General features: G+C 36.4%; 1 protein-coding gene across 3 annotated transcripts in view; it reads left to right on the top strand.

The window, feature by feature from the left end:
- PPM1B (protein phosphatase, Mg2+/Mn2+ dependent 1B) overlaps positions 1-18,780 on the top strand; it is a 97,943-nt gene extending 79,163 nt beyond the window's left edge. Inside the window, exons 6-7 of one of the 3 annotated variants that reach the window (XM_059134597.1) lie at positions 14,015-14,059; positions 14,769-18,780. In XM_059134597.1, the coding sequence (XP_058990580.1) occupies positions 14,015-14,059 (45 nt within the window). In that variant the 3' untranslated portion in view covers positions 14,769-18,780. Of the gene's footprint in view, positions 1-1,651; positions 2,725-3,559; positions 5,334-14,014; positions 14,060-14,768 lie in introns of those variants that run through there. The other 2 variants (XM_059134598.1, XM_059134596.1) reach the window with 2 other exon arrangements.
- Positions 18,781-22,709: the final 3,929 nt, after the last annotated feature.

Genomic DNA, 22,709 nt, shown 5'->3' with positions numbered 1-22,709 from the left:
TATATTTGTGTTCTTTTTGTGTCTTTGTTGCCGAACTGTAGGGTAACAGTCTCAAGAGAAGGTTAAGAGTTTCTGTCAGATCATCTGTATCAGTAACCTCTTTTTTGAGTTTTATTTTCCCAACATTTTTATGAAGACTTCCAAATAGCCAGCAAAATTGAAATGATCCACCTTCTCCCTAGATTCAACAGTTAATAGTTTACCGTATTTGCTTTGTGTGTGTTGTGTGTGTGTGTTTGTGTACACTTTTTTTCCCCCTTTTTTTCCCACTGAACCTTTTGACAGCAAATTGCAGGCATCATTTTGGCATATTTTGGCATGCCACTCTTAAAAATGAGGACATTTCAGGGCGCCTGGCTGGCTTAATTGGTAAAGTGTGCGACTCCTGATCCTGGGATCATGAGTTCAAGCCTCACGTTGGGTGTAGAGTTTACTTGAGAAAGGAGAAAAAAAGTGAGGACATCTTTCTACATGACCATAATACTATTAATTATACCGATGAAAATTAAGATTATTATCTAGTATCAAGTTCAGATTTTCCCAGTCGTCTCTAGCATGTCTGTGATAGTAGTTATTTCGAAAGATGGTCTCAGGCTGTTAAAGCATATTAATAATGTCTGTAATAAGGCCCCCACTTTTTTTTTCCCCTTGCCACTGAGAAAGAAGACTCTGAGCCAACTTTGAACAGGATGTCCTACATTCTGGATCATATGATTGTTTTCTTGTGGTATCCTTTAATGCGATTCTCTATTCCGTTTTCCTGTAAATTGGAAATTCACTTTATTAGATTTATATTAAATATGTTTAGGCGAGAACATAGGATGTGGTTCTGCATCCCTAATGCATCACATCAAGAGGCACACAGTGTAAGGTTGTCTTGCATTTAGACTGTCAGCTTAGCTCTTAACTGTGATCACCTTCCATTTTAGAGCTTGTCCTGCTAACAAGGTTAAGTAGCTGCTGTTGTAGAAACCTACAAGTTTTCCAAAATTTAATAAAACATAAAAGGAATGAGTTTCCTGTTCATATCTTATTATTAGATTTAAAATAGTTTATTTTGATCTAGAAATGTTTTTATTAAAATATGTAAGATCAAAGAGGAAATTAAATTTTCACCCACAACAGCATTAGAATTTCCCGAAAATGCAGTCAAAATTTATATAGTTCTACATTTCGTACCTCCTCTCCTTACCTATTATTTAGCAGCAGTGATGAAGAAACTAATGTTCTAATGGCCTGCTTTTCTGTCCTCTCCTATTGCTTTAAACACTAATTTCCTTTTGTACTAAATCATTCTAGCCAATTACTGGTTTTTTTTTTTTTTTTTTTTTTTTTTTTCTGTTAAGCAAGTCAGTTTTAGGAAATGCTTGTGTTGCTGTTGAATTCTAATAGCCGAGTAAATTTCAGAGGAAGCTTCAAATGCCAGTGTGAATAAGATGTTAACTAGTTCATGGTAATTTGCTGAAATTAACTTGATATTTCAAGTGGAAATTTTATTGACACAAGTAAGACTTGATACTTAATGAAATGTTCTCATGCTTAGACTATGACTCGTGGTAGAGAAATGAGTGTTTTGCTGTGATGATGTTATGAAATACATGTGATATCCTGGTTTGTCTACTGACACTGGGGTCTTGAATCTTAAAAAAAGGCCTCCGAGGAAGCAGAGGAAAGTGGATCACAGGGAAAATTGGTGGAAGCTCTCAGGCAAATGAGAATTAATCATAGGGGAAACTACCGACAACTTCTGGAGGAGATGCTGACTAGTTACAGGCTAGCTAAAGTAGAGGGAGAAGAAAGCCCTGCTGACCCAGCGGCCACAGCTACTTCTTCGAACAGTGATGCTGGAAGCCCAGTGACAATGCAGGCAAGCCGTACTGAATCAAACAGTGCTCTTGCTGAATTAGACAGCTATAATGAAGATGCAGGGACAAAGATGAGTGGTGAACAAATCTGACTTGACTTCGTGGTAATATTTTTGTGATCTTTTGATTTGCTGGTTTTTACTTAGGAAGTATAATGTATGCATTTATAGAACCGTTTTGTTATTTGAATCTTGGTAAACTAGTTTTATTACACTCATATAGCCTTGTTTTTTTAAGAAGGCCTTTGCATACACCTTTATCAGATAGTTTAAAATGGGCTATTTATAGTACTTTGAATTCAATAAAATTATATGTTATTTCATATTGTATGCCAGAAATGAGGCTACTAGTTACTCAGATCAGTAGTTAACTTCATACTAGATAAGATTAGAGATTACTTACTGATAAGCAAGATGACATTATATTGTGGAAAAGCTTGTAATTGTAGAATTCTACTGCTTCACATTATTTTACATATCAGTATACTCATAGTTAGCTTTGTAATAAATTTGTGTTTCCTTTAGTGATTTTAGTTCTTCAAAGATTGGCAGATTCTGGCCTGTAATTTTTTTTTTCTCCCAAGGATGATAATTTGTGTGTTCTTTGACTTGTTTATATTTTACATCTCTGTAGTTTTATTTTTAGACGTTCTGAGCTGTTGGATGTGTGGTTGTTTTTCCTTTTTCTGTATTCTTTATTGATACCTAATTTTTGAAAAACCTATGTATTATTGATGCAGCTTTGGTTTGTATATTCTGTATAGCCTAATTACATACATCAAAATGTATGTCAACCAAGTGTTTAGAATGAAATTATAAGTGTTCAAGTCCAAATAAAGCATGTGATATGGAATAATCTATGCATGTTGTACTTATTTTTAAATTAAAAATATTTTAAATAATCAGGCTTGGTATATTGGAAAAATACCTTATAGAAATTCTTTTGTACTGGTAGAAAATTTAGAGAACTTTTGGCTTGGCTTTTGTCATTAATGAAAAGAAAACATTTTGAGAAGTCTTTTTTACTCAAATCCATTCTGTTTCTTATCCCCTTTTTGTGATACGGAATATTGATTTTTGGCCAGTATGGACACACATAGACATGTCTGAGTTGTCATGATGAACGTTTTAAAGAATGTGACACTATCCTCTTTGCTTTCATCAGATACTAAGAAATGCAAGAATTACAGGATATTTTAAATAGTGGCAGACACGAGTTTTGCTTTTGTTAAGATAGGTTTTTAAGATATGCAGGTGGCTATCAGTCACATGGGAAAATATTTCTTAAAACAAGAATTTTGTGAATGTAGAACATAAAACTTTTCTTCGTCATGTTTTTATTTATCATGTGTCTAAACTTGCTTCCGGTGCCTTAAGTTGAAACTTTGGATCTTCGGATGTAGCTGATGTTCTTGATCTATTTTTCCAATGCCGGAATATTTTTAAGTGATTTGAGAAAGAGGAAGGCATTTGGTGGAGAGGGAAGGAATAAACCCCAACTACTTACCTATCTGTATTAGATAGATCCATGTGTATGCACACAGTATACACTACCCACACCTCTCTGTAAAAGTGCCTTTTCATACAGAGAAAGGAAGGTAATTTGTTCATCTCATTTTGTTTTCTTTTGAAATTCAATCCAACCTGGCAGTGGTGGAGGTAAATAATAATATTCTTCCTTTTCTCTTCCTGTAGGGTGCTGGAGATCTAGAAGACCCATGGTAGCCTTATAAACCTTCTAAAATGCTTTTGATTCTGAAAATTGGGGGAAAAAAACTTTTAATCACAATTTTCTTCAATACAAGGGAAAAATATTCTTGTGGATTCCCACCGTTTTGTGATATGAGCAGAAAATCATTAGCATTTCCCATCATTTGTTCATATTTGTGTTTTCTAATAATTGCCACTTGTAGCATTGCCTGTTCTACAGTATTTTTTGCCGACCTCAGGCATACTGGTTACATCTGTATTTGAACTTTGGGCCCTAGGAACCAACGGAGTTATTTCACCACAAATAACAAACTCTGCCTGAGGTGCATGGGAATATAGTTAGCCGTACTCTGAAGATACATTATGTTTTTGTTTTTGTTTTTTGTTTTTTAGACAAGACACACAACATATAAGCATGTAAGAGTAAAGAATTTTATGGGATGTTCCTTTCTCAGTTCACCAAGTTGGAAGCCTTTTGCAGCTCTGTGGCTTGAAATTTCCTTTGAGCAATTTACTATAGGACATATATTTATTATTAATTGTTATTTAATTTTTTTCTAATTTTACCTGTATTACCAAACTGGGTTCTCCAATAATGTCCAAATTGTAACATTGCCTGCTTTTCAAGATAAAGTGTATTTGGCAATAATATTATAAACCGTTACAAATTTTATGCATGTACCTACTACATCCTTCAGCTCTCACTAGCAAATCTTTTGAAACCAAATGGATTAATTTATGGCTATTTATAATTTGCTCTGACATCTCACTGCTGCAAATTTTTTTAAATGATGAGATTTGCCTTTCTAATGTAAATTGTGATTTTGTTTTACATGTGGGTTTCTATAGTTTTAATTTTTCAGCTTTTAAGATACAAGTTTTGTGTGTAATTTGGTATAATTTTTAATTGTTTACGTTATTTTAAAAGCTCAGAATATCACATTGAAATGACTATAAATACATTTAAAATTATCTATTTTAGATCTAAGGAAATATTACAGAGATATTTTCATGGGTTCAGTAACCTTTCATTTTATAACATTGGGCACGGTACAGAGTGGCTGTCACATAAGGTACTTGAAGATTATTATTTTAATTCTATTTTTACAATAATCTTGAATTCTTTTTGAGTTTTGCATGTAGTAAATCCAATGAATGCTGAACATGAAGAGTAAAATATTTATCGAAAAGAAGCTATTGGGGTAGGAGAAGCAATGAATGTATCCATTTGTACATGGTTTACATGTTGTGGATGCTTTGTAAACATCTTCCTATATGTTTAAATTGTGTTTCAGCAGGATGTAATTGCCCTTGTGTGTAGTTAAAAATGAGTCATCATCTGGTCCTGTGTGAAATGGAATTCATGATATGTTCTGTAACATTTTCCTGAAGCTGTTTCTGGAGAGCCACACATTTGAATACAGACAGCTTTCCTGATCATTTGATTTATTGTGCACCTGATTTTTGGTCTAAAAGGAATTATTGCCACAATATATTTTATTTATTCTTTAGATTTTAGCCTTGTAAGTTAAAGTGCTTTACATGATGATGTTAAAAGCTATCTGTCCCTTTACTGGGTTCGGGGAGTTGTAAAAAGATAGGGAATGAAGAATGCAAAATGGTTTATTGTTCATACTGTCCACTCTGATCCAACCCTGTACTGATAGTACCTTTCCAGTATGATATTGTGATGTTTCTTACAATGCAGTGAACATAACCAACTTGTTACCTAAATAAAGAATTGATCAAAACAGCGTGACATATTACTATTTGGTATGTTTTTGAAAGTAAAATCCAGTCTTGAATGTAATTTTTAAACATTTTACATAGTTGGGATATTTATTGTGAAATTTTTCATACAAAACCATGTAGGTGAACCATAATTCCAAAGAGGAATTAATGAAACTGTATAAGACAGTACTAATTAACCCCTCTTCACTCCAAACCCCCCTGCTTTCAAAAAACCTTTTTCAGGTGGTTTAGTGACCTTTGAAATACAAATAATGTGTGAATTAGCGAAAGAAAAAAAATGGAACTCAGTCTTTATTAATCTGCATTTTCTAGTCTAGCTGCTTTCAAATACTTTAGTCTTAGGACCCATTTATATATGTTTTTTTCAGTTTATATTTTTAAAGGTTAAAGATCCCAAAGAACTTTGCTTTTGTGGGTTTTTATTTTATTTTCATTATTTATCACATTAGAAATTAAAGCCAAGAAATTTTACATACTACTTTAATTCATTAAAAAAATGAAACCATTGCCTGGTAACGTAAGTACCATTGTTTTTTGGAAAACAATTATTTTCCAAATCTAAAAAATTTAGTGTGAGAAAGTGCGCTGGTTTTCGTTTTTGTGGACCCTTTAATGTTGGGCTGGATTCTCCTATCTGATTGTGCGTTCATTTTGTTGCAAATGTGGCGCTTTGTTGGAAGTATACGAAGAAACCTGGCCTCACACAAATGTGTGTATTTGGAAGGGAGTGTTTTAATAGTTTCAGGCAATCGCGACTGTTCTGTTTGATTCCTTATCAGAACTTCAAACTGGTAGTTTCTTGAAGGTTAAGTGAGGTGTGAAGTCTGAAACTATCCGTCCACTTAGTACTCCTACACTAAAACCCATCTGATCTATCTTGTTGGGAGTTTTGAATGGATGTCCTACTTGGGCATGATTTGGTAACATCATGGATTTATCTTTTGGAAAATATAAGTTCGTTGAATTACATGGTTCTTCTGAATATTGACATGTTATTATGCAGTGTTTAAAATTTTTTTCTTAATATAACACATCTCATCAGAAAAAATATTTTAAGTATTGGGAAACTGTCAAGCTCATGGCAATGGATACAGATTTTTCAGAATTCTGATTTTCATTTGAAAGGTGACGTTTTTGTCTCTGGCACCAAATATTATCAGTCGTTTTCCTTGAGTGACAGGCAGCCTTCATTTACTCTCGAGAAAATGTCTGCTGACTCACCATAGTCTGTCAGTCATTCTTTCTTTCAAGTAGAAATGGCACTCCTCGGAAGCAGCTGGTTCAGCGCACAGCTCACTATCAGAAGCGACAGCCATCGCACTTCCTGCGTGCTCTAGAAAAGCAGGTGCTTCGCATGTCATCGTTTAGGATATTAAAAAGATGCGTACTCCAGGGTAGAGGTGTAATAAAAATTCTTACTGCCTCGCTGAGGGCACTGTCCCCTGAAACTGGCTTTCGTCCTTCCTTTTCTCTTGAGTGTGGCATGAAGATACAGTAGCAGCTAATGAGTTGTTGTCTGTGTTGATTCCCACCGAGGTACCTGCAGTTTTACCTCCTGTTTCTTTCGCACAGTCAGTGCAAGCATCGGTGGGTTGAAAAAGTAAGTATTAGAAATAGTTCTGATCTCATAGACCTCCTGGAAAGGTTCCGTGGCACCCCCCAGACTTTCACAGTTGCTGCTCTGTCCGTTGGGATGGCTGTATTGTGTGTTCATTGATTCCAAACATCACAGTGCCCTACTAAGTGAATCTTAGCATGTCGATCTCACATAAAATTCAGATGGCGGAAGATGGTGACTGTGGTCACTGTTCTGCTTAGGAAGACGAACAAGGTGGATTTTGTCAGAAAATTCCTATGATGGGTTTCAACTTGGGAAACTGTTTTGAGATTAAACTTAACAAAAGAATTCGGTTTTCATATTGCATATATTCAGATCACTTCAGTCTTTCAAGATGTCTTCAATGACTGTGAGTTGGTGTTATTTGAAATAAAATCATTTTGCCACAAATGAGATGTCACATGGGGTTGGCCAGATAAAGATAGGACTTTTCTTTTTTTTTAATGACCATTAAATGGGTCAGGACTTTTATGTTGAAGTTTTTCTATTAGATTTTCAATTTTCAGAACATTGAACAGAGTTGAGTAAAGTTGCCTTAGAGGCGTTTAAAAAAAATTCCTAATTTCTGTCTCATCTTTCTTGCCCAATAATGAGGCTTGGTAATTAAAATATTTACTTAAGACACTTGAGCTTTTTGTTCTAAATGTGTTTAGTTAAAAGCGATTGCAACTCTGGATTCTCCCTAAGTCCTTAAGTCAGTTTTGTTATTTTTCCAGATGTGGGGCATTCAGTTGGGTTTTGGTATCTTTTCATAGTGCTTGGTGGGCTCTCTAGCCACCTGACTAGGCACTTGGTCTTAATAAGAAACTGTAGCAAAATTTAGAACTCAGATGAAGTTTCCATATAATAAATCAGTCTCCCTAGGGGAAAAGAGTTGGTGCTGTCATGCCCTCTGAGGTTTTTGTTTTGTTTTGTTTTCCTAGTCCGTCTTCAAAAATGTCTTTTAATGGGGCATCTGGGTGGCTCGTCGTTAAGCGCTAAGCGTCTTCCTTCAGCTCTGGTCATGGTCCCAGCGCCCTGGGATGGAGCCCCACATCGGTCTGCTTGCTCCACAGGAAGCCTACTTCTCCCCCTGCTTGTGTTCCCTCTCTCTAGCTGTGCCTGTCTCTCTGACAAATAAATAAAATCTTAAAAAAAAAAAAAGTCTTTTAATGACCAGGTTTCAGATGGTATCAGTTGAGGACAGATGTTTCTATAATATTAGCCCAACATTTGAGTCAGAAATTAGAGTATTACTAGTTTATATTCCCAACTAAACTATCTGAAATACTTGATGGAATGAGACCATGCATTAATAAGGAAATAAGTATTTTGATGTTATGAATGGCGTTTTTGTTTTCAGACAACAAATTGATCATCAGAAGACAAATGTGTGTGTGTTCCAGATGTCGGAAAGTATACAGTCAAACCAGAGCATTGATCTGTGTTGCTGGAGTTAAGCTGAGTTTTTATTCAGCTTCAATCACAGAAATTAACCAGAACTTGTCCATTGAATTTCTTTTGCTGGCCAAATCATACTTTCTTTTCTTGAATTTAGATCCCATTTTTCAGTGACTTCTCAAATTCACATTTTCTCTTCTAAGTTGCCTTTGTGTCTTGAAGATAATCTGGTATAACTAGTAAGGGAAAGCATTTGTTAAAGATTTTAGAACACAGTTTGTTTTGGGTGGCTAAATACTAAAGAATCGCATATTGTGATTTTTTTTTTCACATGTTAACACAATGTACAAAATCCATTGTATTTGTAAGACAGTGAAATATTAATGTAACAATCATTATGACCAGAATTTGGGTCATCTCAAAGCAGTTCGCAGTTAGTTGGTTTTGCAAATAAATTGTTGGTGGGCATTATGATGATTTCTTTTGCATTGTTGTCTATGTTCATTCAATTGCTTTAAGATTTTTTTTCTATTCAATTTTGGTAATTTTTCTGTAAGCTTTAATGAAAATACTGAGCAGGTGTTTATTTTTGCCCATTGTTTTGGATTATGTTTGTTACCTTGTGGTCTAGAAGTAAACCAGGGTAGCTACTAACACAGAATAAGTTTCTTTTCAGGCTGTGACTACATCGGTGCTGGTTCTCTTCTTGCTGGTTTTCCTGGCTGTGGTCTCTTTTCTCCTGCCCCTAATTTTGTTTTAGTTTTATTCCTGTTGACTAAATACATGGTTTCCTGTTCAAATGTAAGTGATGGTTTGCTCTTTTAGTTCAGGAATGAGGGGTACGTGATCTTGGTATTAGGAGGTTAGTTATCCTTCTATCCCTTATACCTACAACTCTAGTGGGGCAAAATACCATACCTTTCAAATATGGGTGGAGTCAAAGTTTTGGGATTTTTTTCCCCCTTGACTAATAACCCTAGTCTATAATGGCAATAATGATTTCTTGAGTAATTAGATCTGTACAACAAATGGGTTTTCCATTTATTTTCTATTTTTTATTAACTTTAATATTTTACATAATATCTACTTCTAGTGAAGATACTTGGGCATGTATTTGAGGTGAAGAGTACCAGTACAATCCAAGAATTACTCTTGATGTAGGGTCTCATACCTTCTTTCCCTCTCCTGGGTCATTTGTGCTTATTTTCACTTGTGCACTCGCTATGCAGAGGAGTTTGTCTCATTAAGTCTTGAAGACACGAGGTGCAATTTATTTTGGCAGAATTCCACAGTGACATGATTTAGAGGACTGTGGAGTTTATTTTCATGAGATTTTTGCTTATGAGTAAGCATTGTCTAAGCAATTTTAAATATTTAATATTTGCTATTGAAACTGATCTTAGGTAAGACTGGCAATCAGTGGTCTAGAACTTTGATCCTGTTGTAGTAACTGGATTTTATTAATCCTGGAATTACAGGTTCTTTAGGAATGTAAAAGCATTTCAGGAAGAGTTCACATTTAAAATTATATATACTCCAAAATAATCTTCACAGTCTTAAGAATTTTCGTGTAGTTCAAACTTCCTAAAATGTTATAATTACAAGGTTACCATTTTTCAACCTCTGGAACAGTTCTGCTTTTTTCTATGTTATTTCTTGGGATTCTAAGAAGTGATTTGAATAAAGGTGTAATGACATTGGAAAGTTTGAAGATCCCTAGGCTCAGAGAGTATTTATGTGACTTGGTGAATGAAAGTGAACAGTAAACTCTGTTACAAGGAAGGAAACTTAGGAGAATGTTGGCTGAGCTGTGAATGATATTTACAGGTTTTGATTTGTGGTCTATCCAAAAGTTAAGATTTACCTATTCAGAAGGTGGGGAAGGGGGATGAAGTTGCAGCAAGAGGCAGATATCACCCACCACAAGGGGTCAGCCATCTCAGTATCCCTTCCCCCACACATCAACTGTTTTGTTTTGATTTGGCTGGGGGAATTATGGGGAGGAAAGGATGTTATTCCCAACCTCAGGTTTGAATTTATCTGCTCACATTATTACCTCTACATCCCGTGTTCTATAAAACAAGCTAAGGGTTAAACAAAAACTGGTATAATATTCCTTTGTATGACTGTACCACAGTGTAACCATTTTCCCCATTGAGGGATATTTAGATGATCCGTAACTCTTTACTTAAAAAACTGATGCAGTGGGCTTCCTGGCATGTGTCCCTTGAGCACGTGTACTAGAGTTTTTCTAGTATTTGCCTAGAAATAAAATTAACTAGGTTATTAGGTATGTATACCTTCAAGTTAATATTGCAAATGCATTGTACTAAAGGTATACTAGTTTTCATTTCCACTAGAAATGTACAGAAATTCCCGTTTTTCTACCTGTCTCCATTCTCAGTTAACGCTGATAGTGTCATACTTTAAATTTGCTGGTTATGTGACCGTGAAATAGTTTGTTTTAATTTGTATATCTAGTTGCATGTGAGGCAAACCTCTCTACGTGGCCATTTGAATTTCCTCTGAAATGATTGCTCATATCCTTTGCTTATTTTGGTTTGCCACTTTTTTTGTTTGTAGTTTTTTATGTGTAGTCTGGATACTAATCCTTTGTTTATATGTGTTGCAAAACATAGCCTTTTTTTTTTAATACTTCGTTTATGGGGCCTTTTTAAATTTATCAGTCTTCTATGGTTTGTACTCCTGTCTTTCTTGTTCAAAGAATCTTTGCCATCTCAAGTTCATGTATTCTTCCAGTAGTTTTCAAGTCTTCATCCTACCTCTCAAGTGCAGAATATATTAGGATTTTAATCCATCTTGAATTTACTGGTGTTTACCGTATGGAGTCAGAGATCTAATTTTTTGCATTCTGCTAGCTAATTGTGCCAACATCCTGCCAGCCTGTTGCACACCAATTTCCGACATGTGTCATCCATTTCTCATCTCTCCATTCTGTTCTATTGTTTTTGTCTAACGCTGTAAAATACTACACCATTTTAGTGACTATGGCTTTGTAAATGTTCCTACCTGGCAGGTACACATTGCCTTAATCTTTCATAAACTTCGTTCCTTTTTAAGAAAAATACAGCAAATAATCCACACTCTGCTTCTTAGCAGCCTGCATCCAATTTGGCACCTACTGTTGAAAATTGTTTGGCCTGCCTATGAAAATGGCTGTTCCTGTTGCTCATTTACATGTGAAGCTAGTGTGGCCTCACAGCGTCCCTGACCTCTCGTCTGTCCCTGTAAATCCGGCCGGACCAGCGACAGAGCCCTGCCTGCTAAAAGCAATTCTGTCTTTATTTAAAACCTGATCTTGGTTCTTCGTGGTGTTCACATTAGTTTTGATCCTTTTAAATGTTGATTTTGTGTATATTTCTTGGTTACTGAATTTTTGGGCCCTGAGGCAAGAGTATCGATAACTTGGGCGTCTCAGGCTGAGCTGATAAGTATGTCAGTTTCTGGGCCATTGAAGAGACGGCCCATTTTCCTGACTTGAAGCAGGTGTTTCCCAGGAGGAATAACTCAACCTACTAGTAAGTACCCTTCAGTACAAAACAGTTTTTCCTGGGGTGCTTAGTGAAAATGCTGGAGGGGCTGGGCTGAAGGTCCCATGCTCTGGCAGCAGCTAGTTGCTGTTGGCTTTTCCTTCTTAGGCAGCAAGCCCTCTTAATACTCAAAAACAACAACAACAAAAAAAAAAAACAGAGTGGAATACCAGCTTCTAGAAGGATGTCATGACCGCTTTCATGGCAAAAATTTATTCCGAAATGCACTTTTTCATGTTTTAATTTCTTCAGAATGGAGAAGCATCATACTTAGGTCAGTGGCATCGTCAGTTGTTGTAGGCTAAGCACAGTTGCCCCTGCTTGGTAACAGTGATTCCAATTTCAGTTCCGTGAGTGCGCTTTGGTTGTGGTTGGGACTCCATGTGTTAAGTCTAATGCTGTTTAAAATGTCTTCCAAATGATCATATAGGATTTAACACAGAAGCAAAGTTACTGTGTAAGCAAAACAGAAATGACAAGTTTTTTAAAAGTCTCAGCCTGTTACAGGGCACCCAGCTGACTCAGTTGGTAGAGTGTAGGACTCTTGATCTCCGGGTCTTGAGTTCAAGACCTGCTTAAAACCAAACCCAACTGTATTAACAATTGGTATAAAAAAAAATCCCAAGTGTTATTCAAGCATCATTTCAGGGCGCCTGGGTGGTTCAGTCAGTTAAGTGTCTGCCTTCGGCTTGGGTTCTGATCTCAGGGTCCTGGGATCCAGCCCACATCAGGCTCCCAGCTCAGTGGGGAGCCTGCTTCTTCCTCATTCCCTGCTTGTGCTCGCTCGCTCTCTCGTTCATTCTCTCTCAAATAAAATCTTATAAATAAATAATTTCATAGTTATCATCTTCTTAATCATGCATTAAGAATGGCACAGAAAATAGTGGAATCTTCAGAGTTGAGGGATGAGGGAATATGATATATAATTTATAAGTAAATAATAGATAAAAAATATTCACAGGAATGATTTAGGATAGCATTTATTCAGAAGCATTGCAAAGTGAGATCTTTATTTCTGTACCTCAACCTGCCCCCCAAAACCAAAAATGTTAACATTGGTTAAATCTGGGTGGTGGGTAAGGGTATCTTATATTCTCTGTAATTTTCTGTATGTTTGAATTTTTTATAAAGTTTTGAATTTAAAAAAAATACAGAAACTAGGTGAATTTAGTGTTCCTAAATTGCCTTTTGGGAAGAGGGTACCAATTAATAATCCCAACAGTATACAAAAATGCATGTGTCTTTTGCTTTCTCTTTAAGAATTGTGCATTGCCAAACTGGTAGGTAAAATACTGTAATTTATTATATTTTCTTGACTTAATTTTCAATTACTTGATTATTAATGAGATTGAACATTTATTGTTCAATGTTTTTCTCACATTTCGGCTGATTTTTATATTTTATTAAAGCCTATTCAGTGTATTGTTTATTTTCTAATACAGTTATTCATTGATTTGTGAGAGCTCTTTGTATATTTAGGTCATAATTCTTTCAAATAAGCTGTGAATTATTTTATTATTTATTGTTTGTCTTTTTAAATAAGGATATTGAGGGATGGGACTAAGGACAAAGGATATCTAACAATACAGAAATTACCTAATTCCTGAAAAACTGCAAACTCAATAACATGGGTTTTTCCCCTCCCCAAAACATCTTACGCCATGATGCTTTATTTCTGTGCTTTTTTCTTACACAGTAACTTTGTTTCTGTGTCAGTTTTTCCTACAGTAAGAATAAAGTCTCTGCTGTGATTGGAAAGGCAGACATGAGAGCTAAAATAACTCAGAGTATTGGATAGTTCTCTGGTCAAAAATATTTAAAAATGACACATTTATCCTCCATATGCCATTTGAAGTCAAATGTAGTGGGGTTTATTTTTTGCTTTACTTTTTTCAAAATTGAAGTAAAATTTACATACAGTAAACTGCCAAAATCTTCGGTGTTCAATTTGATGAGTTTTGAGAAGTGTCCCTTGGTTATTTATATTCAGAAGTGTTAGAATTTGGGGCACCTGGCTGGCTCAGAAGAGCATGGGACTCTTGATCCTGGGGCCCTGTGTTCAAGCTGCATGTTGGGTGTAGAGATTACTTAAGTAAATAAACTTCACAAGTTTTAGAATTTCACTGTTTTCTTTAACAGTCTCAACCTTCAGTTGTATACATAGACAATCTTTTCACATTCTGAGTAAGTAAATATTTACATATAATTTCTTTTACAACTTTTTTTGTTATAAATAGATAATACTAGTCAAACTTATTCTGGGCTATTACTCTGTGGCATAAATTTAATGTAATATTTTCCATTATCCCTTTACACCAGCTAATACATAAGCCAATCTTTTTCTCGTTTATTTGAAAATGCCCTTTTACTATATATTCTTGTATATGCTTGTATTTTTATGGGCATTCTGTTTCATTGCTTTGTATCAGTATGTCATCATAAGTATCATAGTTTTATTATATATGTTATCATCTGGTAGGGAAAGTGCTCCCTTATTACTCTATTTGAACAAAAACTCAGTGTTATTCCTTCAGATGAACTTTTGACTAATTCGGCCAAGATTTTCCTGCCGAATAAAAATCCTGTTAATGTTGAATTGTTACATGTTTAGTTTAGTTTTGGGGGGGAGGGTGTCATTGGTATCTTTGGCAGAGAAAATCTCCATTCCAGGAAAATGCTGTATCTATTTATATGAGTGTTTTTATGCCCCCAGTAAAGTTTTATAGTTTTCTCCATATGCTTGACACATTTCTTCAGTTAATTCCTTTTTATTTTATATTTCTTATTGCTGTTATGAATGAATCATCCCCCCACCATATGTTTTTAATTCATATTTTGTAGACAACGGACTTAATTACAACAAAATCATTTTAATTTCTATCATTTCCACCAGATGGCAGTCTCGGGCATGTCCATTTGTAAACCCGCCGAGGGCGCTGGTGACAAGAAAGGCAGTGGCTGTCAGACCTTCCAAGCCCCTAAAAGTACAAGGACATGAAGGTGTTTTTTGTTTTTTTTTTTAAACCTGAAAGAAAAATGAACCCAACATTATGTAATTGTATTATTTATACTGCTGTGAACAGGTAATCTTACAGCCCATTAAAGGAGGCAGAGAAAAACTGCCCCTGTACCTTTAAAAATCATATTCTTCTCTGTCCCTGTGATTAAACACCTGTGGCTTTGGGGTAGTATTTTGGTTTTATTCCAGGGATTCTCACGGTTAGAGGCAGGCTTTAATCTGTCCATTATTTTCTTTATCCTAAAAGCACCATTTAAATGAGAAGTTACTAGGTTTCTAAATGTTTGTTTAAGAACATCTTTCTTTGATTCTGGTATTTGTGCTGACCAGATCTCTCTGAAATCATTTCAGAACCTCAGGTTCAGTGTCCACAGTCTAGAGAAAATTCTGAACAAATTTCCAGTTTGTTCGATGTGCATACAAATCTTAATAACCCCCTTAGACACTTTTAAACTAATTTAGATGATGTCAAAGACTTGTGCTTAAGAATGTAGGAGGTAATGGATATCTTGGCTACACGAGAAACTAGCTCAAGCATTTTTCTCATAAATACTTTTCCCAGTGGCCAAAAAACTGTACTTTATTTTTGATGGCGTGTCACCTAAGTGAGCTCCTTTGTGCTTTTTATCACAATTTCATTTGTTAACTTCTACAATGGAGTAGTAAAGGACTAGAATCGTATGGCAACAATGTACATTCCCTTCCTGAGGGATTGTATTTCTATTCCAAGACTGAAAGGGGTAAGAAAGAATGATAAGAAAAAAGTAACCAATATTTGGTCTTGCTGCCAAATATAATTCCTGCTTTTCCAAAGAACTGGTAAAAATATTCTAGGAAGTAATATAGGAAATTTTTTGAAAGATGGTAGATCATTTCTTCTAGGGAGAACCAAGGAAAAGATTCATGTCTGATCTCTGGATAATGCTATGATGTAGTATGTGGAGTTGCAGATTTCTTTATTGTGTTCCATGGATTTATTGATGTTTTGGATAATCTTTGAGAATGAATGTTGAAATGGTTTTATAGCAATCTCAGCTATACAGAAGTTATATTTAGAGCTTGCATGTAGTGTACTAAGACATACCTTTAAGACAGAGTTCGAATTGGTTAGTTTATTCTATACCAAACATTTCCAGGTAGGGGTAACCTAAATTATATAAATAAAACCATAAATTAAATGTACCTAGAAAATTGGCTATGTAAAATTATCTTTGAAAAGGAATTTCTTTCAGTAACCCATGTTTGTATTGTATATATGATTTTTTTAGGGTGTTTTGCTTTTTTCAGGGTGGAACATGCATGAATATAGCAGGTAAGATAGAATATTCTCTATTACAGTGTAACAGGTACTACACTATTACTAGTGATGTGTACCATGAAAAATTTATACAATGCTGATTGCTTGAACTTGAGCAAAATAAATTTACATTTTCTAGACTGATTTCACATCAAAAACAGCACATGTTTCAATTGTATGTCAATAAAACTAGGTGAACACACACACACACACACATACAGAGAAATGTCCATTTGAGAGAGAAAAAGTGGCTAAAAACAAATTCTGAATGAGTTGTAGTTTTAACTACAACTCAAAAGTTTTAACATAGTAGTTCTGAAGAATTGTCATTTGTGTGGTTTTCAGAAATGGAGTAATACATTTTGTAGCTGGTTAGATCTTCAAGTATATATTTATGGAATCTCAAGATTGGGGCGGGGGAACCATTTAGCAGCCTCTGGTCTGACCCTCCAGGAACCAGAATCTACTTTCATCTTGGGCAGCTCTACCCTCCCAGTCAGTTCAGTTCTTCCATTTTTCTTATTAGCTCGAGACCGAACGTTGAACAGCAGCTACTGTGTTGACTCCTGCCTTTACTCGTTCTATTCCCAGTTCATTCATCATACATCATGGCTTTAATTGTCTTTGCCATCCAAGACCCTTTTCTGCAAAAGCTCTGGTTTTCTAAGTCTTTCTAAAAGTACACAACCCAGAGCTAAACATTTTTAAGTAGCAGAGCTGTCATTCCTTTGTTCTAGTTAATACTCTTCATCTGTCAACTCTTCAGATGTTGGACTAGCTTTTATGGCACCCACATGATACGGTGTGAGTCTTCAGAGGTTAACAATTTTTACTGCTGTTGAGTAACACCCCCCCCCCCATCCCGCACATGTGTAGGTGGTGTTTTGTTTAAACTCCTTTGCAGGACCTGCATTTCTTCTGAAGTTTTCTTGTGTTATATTCATTAACCTTCTGAGATGTTTTTGGAGCCATGTAAGATCTATTTGCTTTCTTTTTCTGATCACTCCAAAGTGTCATATGTAAGTCTTTTATATTGAATGAAACAAGTCTGTGATTAATGGCCTATAGTAGACCTCCAAAACTGTCCCTAGGATACAAGTTGACCAAGGTATCAGCACCCATTAGGTAAGGATGTAGCGATTTACTGATCAGCCCATATCGCTCCAAGGTTATAAAGGATATTGGGAGAGCTTACATTCCTTGCAGAAGTCCTGCATTTCCCAGATGTTAGGCAAGTAACTGTCTCTAAAACTTCATGAAGTCACACCGTTAATTTATAGTCAGTTATGTTCTCTTTCCTGAAGAATTAGAAAACACTAGAAGGATCTATTCTGGGGTTGTCCCTGAGATTAGTGTCAAGCTACCTTCTGTGTGTGTGTGTGTGTGTGTGTGTGTGTGTGCCTTTTCCCAAAATTGGAATGACCTTTTTCCCTTTCTGATGTTGTGGCAGGTTCCTACCCCACACTTGTCTCTAATGTACACAGTGGGCCGCTCAGAAATATTCTTAGATTTCCAGTATCATTTTCTTATTTTCCATCAGCATAAAATAGGAAATAAGTTCCTGTTGGTCTGATCACTTGTGTATAACATGGCTAATTTAAGTTTTTACTCTGACCTCATTCCCACATGTACATGCAGATTTCTGGTGGTGGTTTTTACTCATGGTGTTTCTTGTAGCATTTATGCATTTTTACAATTCTGAACTTGTTACATTACTTTCTATGAAAACTGGTGGTTTCTGGTTTTTATTTGGTTGTCTTACTCTTTTTATTTTTTTGTCTTTTTTAAGGTACATCCCCTTTTTCATCCTCTATGTATGTGATTCTTAAGTATTTTTAAAATAACCCCTATACCAAAAAGAAAAAAAACAGCCCAAAAAACCGAAAACTATCTCTAGGCTGATAGCCTGAGGCCAAGTGCAACACGTAGATGACACCAGAGCAGAACAGTGCAGCATCCCAAAGGACACTCATTCACATTTCACGCTGTGGGACAAGATGCAGAAAGCATTCTTACTAAATAAGTACCATTATGTTGCAACCAATATCTGACTGGTGGAAGTAAAGTGTCCGGTCTTGCAGCAGCCCTGGCTGGAGTCTTGCATCTGCTCTGGGGAAGGAGAGTAGCGTAGCTTCTCTAATTACCTTCTTCTTTGCCTCTTTCCCTTAAAACATATCCTCTTTCCCTTAAGACAGTGGGAGCGGCTGGAGGCGGGTGGCAGAGGAACTCAGCTGCAGGCAGATGATGGGAAAGGATTAGCTGTGGCTTGCCAGCCTTGAGTTCGGTCCTCAAGTTCGGTCCTCTGTGCACACTTCTGTATTAGGGTGCCTCTTCTCTCTTGTCTTCTTGACCTCCTCCATAACTGGGGCTGCAAAAACAGCAAATACGAAAGACAAGATGGGGAGGAAGAGAATGGCCCACATGTAGGCAGCTTTGTAAATCTCTCCAGCTATATGTATCCTATAGAATGTTGATAGAGATAGTATATTTGTGTGGATTTATGTATGTATGCTGTACTTCAATAAAAATTTATTTTTTTAAAACAGGAACCTTCTCTGATACAATAAACTTCATATATGTTTATATTCATGTAAAGTTTTTGTCTGTTAATGGAAGCCCATGAAAATTGTTGAGTAGATGGGTCAGATGTGCTTTGGAGAGTGTGATCTAAAATATAGTGTGTTTTATGAAGAATTCCCTTTCAGAATAGTAGGGAGAGAGGGGAGCAGCATTGTAATCCAGGAGCTGCAAACTGTAATGGTTCAAGTACTGGAAGTTCATTTCTTACTTCTGTGTACACTCGAACGAGTGTTCCTGGTAAGTAAGCTGCTCTCCCACGTGGGGATTCAAGTCTGAGACCTTTTCCATCTTGTGACTACATCATCACCAAGACCTTGTCATCTGTATCCCATCAGCAGAAGGGGAAAGTGAGCAAGGACAAGGTTCTCCTACTTAAAAGTCTCACAAATCTAAGGAATTGATATCCTAGAAGACTTACCCTCTGACCACAAGGGAATTAACCTGGGAATCAATAACAGAAGAACAACACACTTCTAAATAATCCACGTGTCAAATAATTTAGGAGGAAAACTAGAAAATACTTGAACTTGAGCAGAATGCAAATGAGAATCACAACATACCAAAATGTTGGGGCTTCAGCTGAGATAATTGCTTAGTGGGAAATGCATAGCTTTAAACACACGTGAGAAGGAATGTAAGATCTCTAATTAACTTTAAATTTCTAACCTAAGCAGTACAAGTACAAGGAAGGAAGGAAGTCTAGGAGCAGAAATCAGTGAAATATGAAAGAAAAAGAAAAAGAATAAACTACCTCTTGAAAACATCAATAAAATTGATAAACTTCTAATCAGAAAACAAATGATCTGTATGAGAAATGGGAGGACACAGATCCTGCGGACTTACAAAAAGGAATCTTGTGAAAAATTGATGTCTGTGAAATGGACAACTTAGAGGAAACATTTGAAAACCAGTGTGATTCAACACTGAACAGGAGAAGAGAAAACCGCATTTCATTACATTCAGAAGAAGTGTTTGTCAGATTCAGAACCTGTTTATGGTAGGAATTGTCAGCAAAGTAGAAATAAAAGGGAACTTGCTCAACCTGACAAAGGGTAACTATGTAACACCTAACCCAACATCTTTAATACTGAAAGACTGATAGCTTCCCTCTATACATCAAACAAGGCAAGAATGTCTGCTCTCACCCCTTGTATTCATAGCGACTGGAGGTTTAAGCCAAGTGCAACAAGGCAAGAAAGGAGATAAAAAACACAGATGGGGGGAAAACACAAATTGGAAAGAAAGATAAAATTGCCTATTTGAAGATGATACTATTGTGTAAGTAGAAACTGATAAGGAGCCTATAAACAATAAAACTGAAAAGCTTACCAAGGTCACAGGATACAAGGTCAATGTACTAGAAAATTTCTATTTTTATATACCAGGAACAAACAATTGAAAGTTGAAGTGAGTTAAAGCCTCTGCCTTTGGCTCTGGTCTGGGTCCTGGGATGGAGCCCCACATCCGGCCCTCTGCTCAGCAGGGGGCCTGCTTCCTCTTCTCTTTCTGCCTACTTGTGATCTCTGTCAAATAAAGTCTTAAAAAAATAATAATTTACAGTAGCATCAAAAAACAATGAGGGGTACTTGACTGGCTCAGTTGATGGAGCATACGCCTCTTGATCTCAGGGTTGTGAGGTCAAGCCCCATGATGGGCATGGAGCTTACTTAAAAACAAGCAAAAACAAAAAATCCTCTTCAAGAGACACTGTTAAGAAAATGAAAAGGCAAGCCTTAGGCAAACCATAACTGATAAAGGACAAAATTGAACAAGCATTACATCAAGGAAGATAAAACAAATGGCTAGTAAGTGCCAAAGCGTGAAGTTATTACTCATTAAGGGTGTGAAGTTATTACTCATTAAGGAAATGAAAAATTGTGACACCTCTACAACTCACTAGAATGAAGTTACAGAGACTGGCATTGGCATTGTCCCCTGTCAGTGACAAGGGAGGAATAGATGGAATGCTTATACGTTGCCCGTGGGAAGGTAAAAAGGTAAAAAGCGACTTTAGAGAACAGTTTGGCACATTATTTTAATAACTGCAGCTTCATAGTACTTGCAGTCAAGTAGTGTGAATCTTCCAACTTTACCCTCCTTTATCAAAGTTGCTCTCTCCTGGTTCAAACATTACAACAAGCTACCTCTTGTCTAACCCTATGACCCAGCAATTCCACTCCTCACTATTTACCCAAGAGAAGTAAAAACATATGTCCCCATGGGAATATTCCCATAGGAATATTTATAAGAGCTTCATTTAGGATACTCCTAAATTAGAAACACCCCCAAATTCCATCAGCTGGTGTAAAGGATAAGCCACATGCAAACAATGAATGCTGTTTCACAGTAAAAAGGAATGAACTACTAATTCATGCAACAACACGGGTGAATCTCAAAAGCATTCTGCTGAATGAAAGAAGACACAAGAGACTACATGTGGTATGATTCCATCTCTCTCAAGTTCAAGAAAAGACAAAATTATAGTGACTACAGGTCAGTTGTTGCCGGGGTTGGGGATTGACTGCGGAGGGGTGTGGGGAACTTCCTGGAGTGATGGGATGGTTCTATCTCATGATCGCGGGACTGGTTACATAACTACACATTTGTCAGATCTCATCAAATTAATACATCTAAAAGTGGTAAGTATGGATCCTGTACTCCATTAATCCAATTAAAAGAAAGTGTGTTAATGTAGATGTGGGTTTGTGGGTACTCGCTGTAAATTTTTTCAGATCTGTTTTATGTTTTATTGTTTGCATTTTAACATATTTCAAAAGATATGAACTTGAGATGAAGTTCACCAGAGAAGAATACTCCAAATTTTACAGACTGATTTGTTGTTCCCAGGGGGTCCCTCTATGTGACCTGCTTAGGGTAAGTAACAACAAGGATTTACTATTTGTGTTTTTATATAGTAGTTATATGTATATATGAATGTGGTTATTATCTGATTATTACTTAATGGTTTTCTTGAGCAGCTGCAGGAATGAGGGTAGGGTTGGAATGAGGGAGCAAGCTTTGCTAAGTAATCCATTCATATGGGCCGAATTATGTGATATAAATAAATATAAATTGATTAAGTCCTCTTTATTCTCTTTATTATATAATCCCATCTACTGCCTACCTCAATCAGGAAGGCTTATTAATAGAACTTTAACTTTAATTTTAACTTTAAAATGTTCTAGGGGCCAGACATCTGGGTGGCTTAGTTGGTTAAGTGGCTGCCTTCAGCTCGGGTCATGATCCCCGGGTCCTGGGATTGAGTCCTATGTCAGGCTTCTTACATGGCAGGGAGCCTGCTTCTCCCTCTACCTGCTGCTCTCCTTACTTGTGTGCACTCGCTCTCTGTCTCTCTCTCTGACAGATAAATCTTTTTTTTTTTTTTTTTTGGTAAGATTTTATTTATTTATTTGACAAGAGAGAGATCAAAAGTAGGCAGAGAGGCAGGCAGAGAGAGGGGGAGGGATGCAGGTGGGGCTCAATCTCAGGACCCTGAGATCATGACTTGAACCGAAGGCAGAGTCTTCAACCGAACGAGCCACCCAGGTGCCCCTGACAAATAAATCTTAAAAAAAATATATATATAGGGGCACCTGGCTGGCTCAGTTGGTAGAACTTGCTGCCCCAAGAATTGAAGCCCCATGTTGGGCATAGAATTTACATTAAAACAACAACAACAACAATAATATGGGTCACCTGGGTGGCTTAGTCAGTTAAGCATCTGCCTTTGGCTCATGTCATGATCCCGGGGTCCTAGGATCGAGCCCTGCATCGGGTTCCCTTTTGCAGGGAGCCTGCTTCTCCCTTTCCTGCTGCTCCATCTGCTTGTGCGCTCTCTGTCAACTAAATAAAGAAAACCTTTTAAATAATAATAAAATGCAAAAGGAAATAAAATTATATTGAAATGCAGCTATAGAAGATGCCCATGGTTGATTTTC

Source organism: Mustela lutreola, chromosome 9 (genome assembly GCF_030435805.1).
Source record: "Mustela lutreola isolate mMusLut2 chromosome 9, mMusLut2.pri, whole genome shotgun sequence".
Taxonomy (NCBI): domain Eukaryota; kingdom Metazoa; phylum Chordata; class Mammalia; order Carnivora; family Mustelidae; genus Mustela; species Mustela lutreola.
Note: the sequence above shows the minus strand (reverse complement) of the source record. Positions and strands in the feature narration are given on the sequence as shown.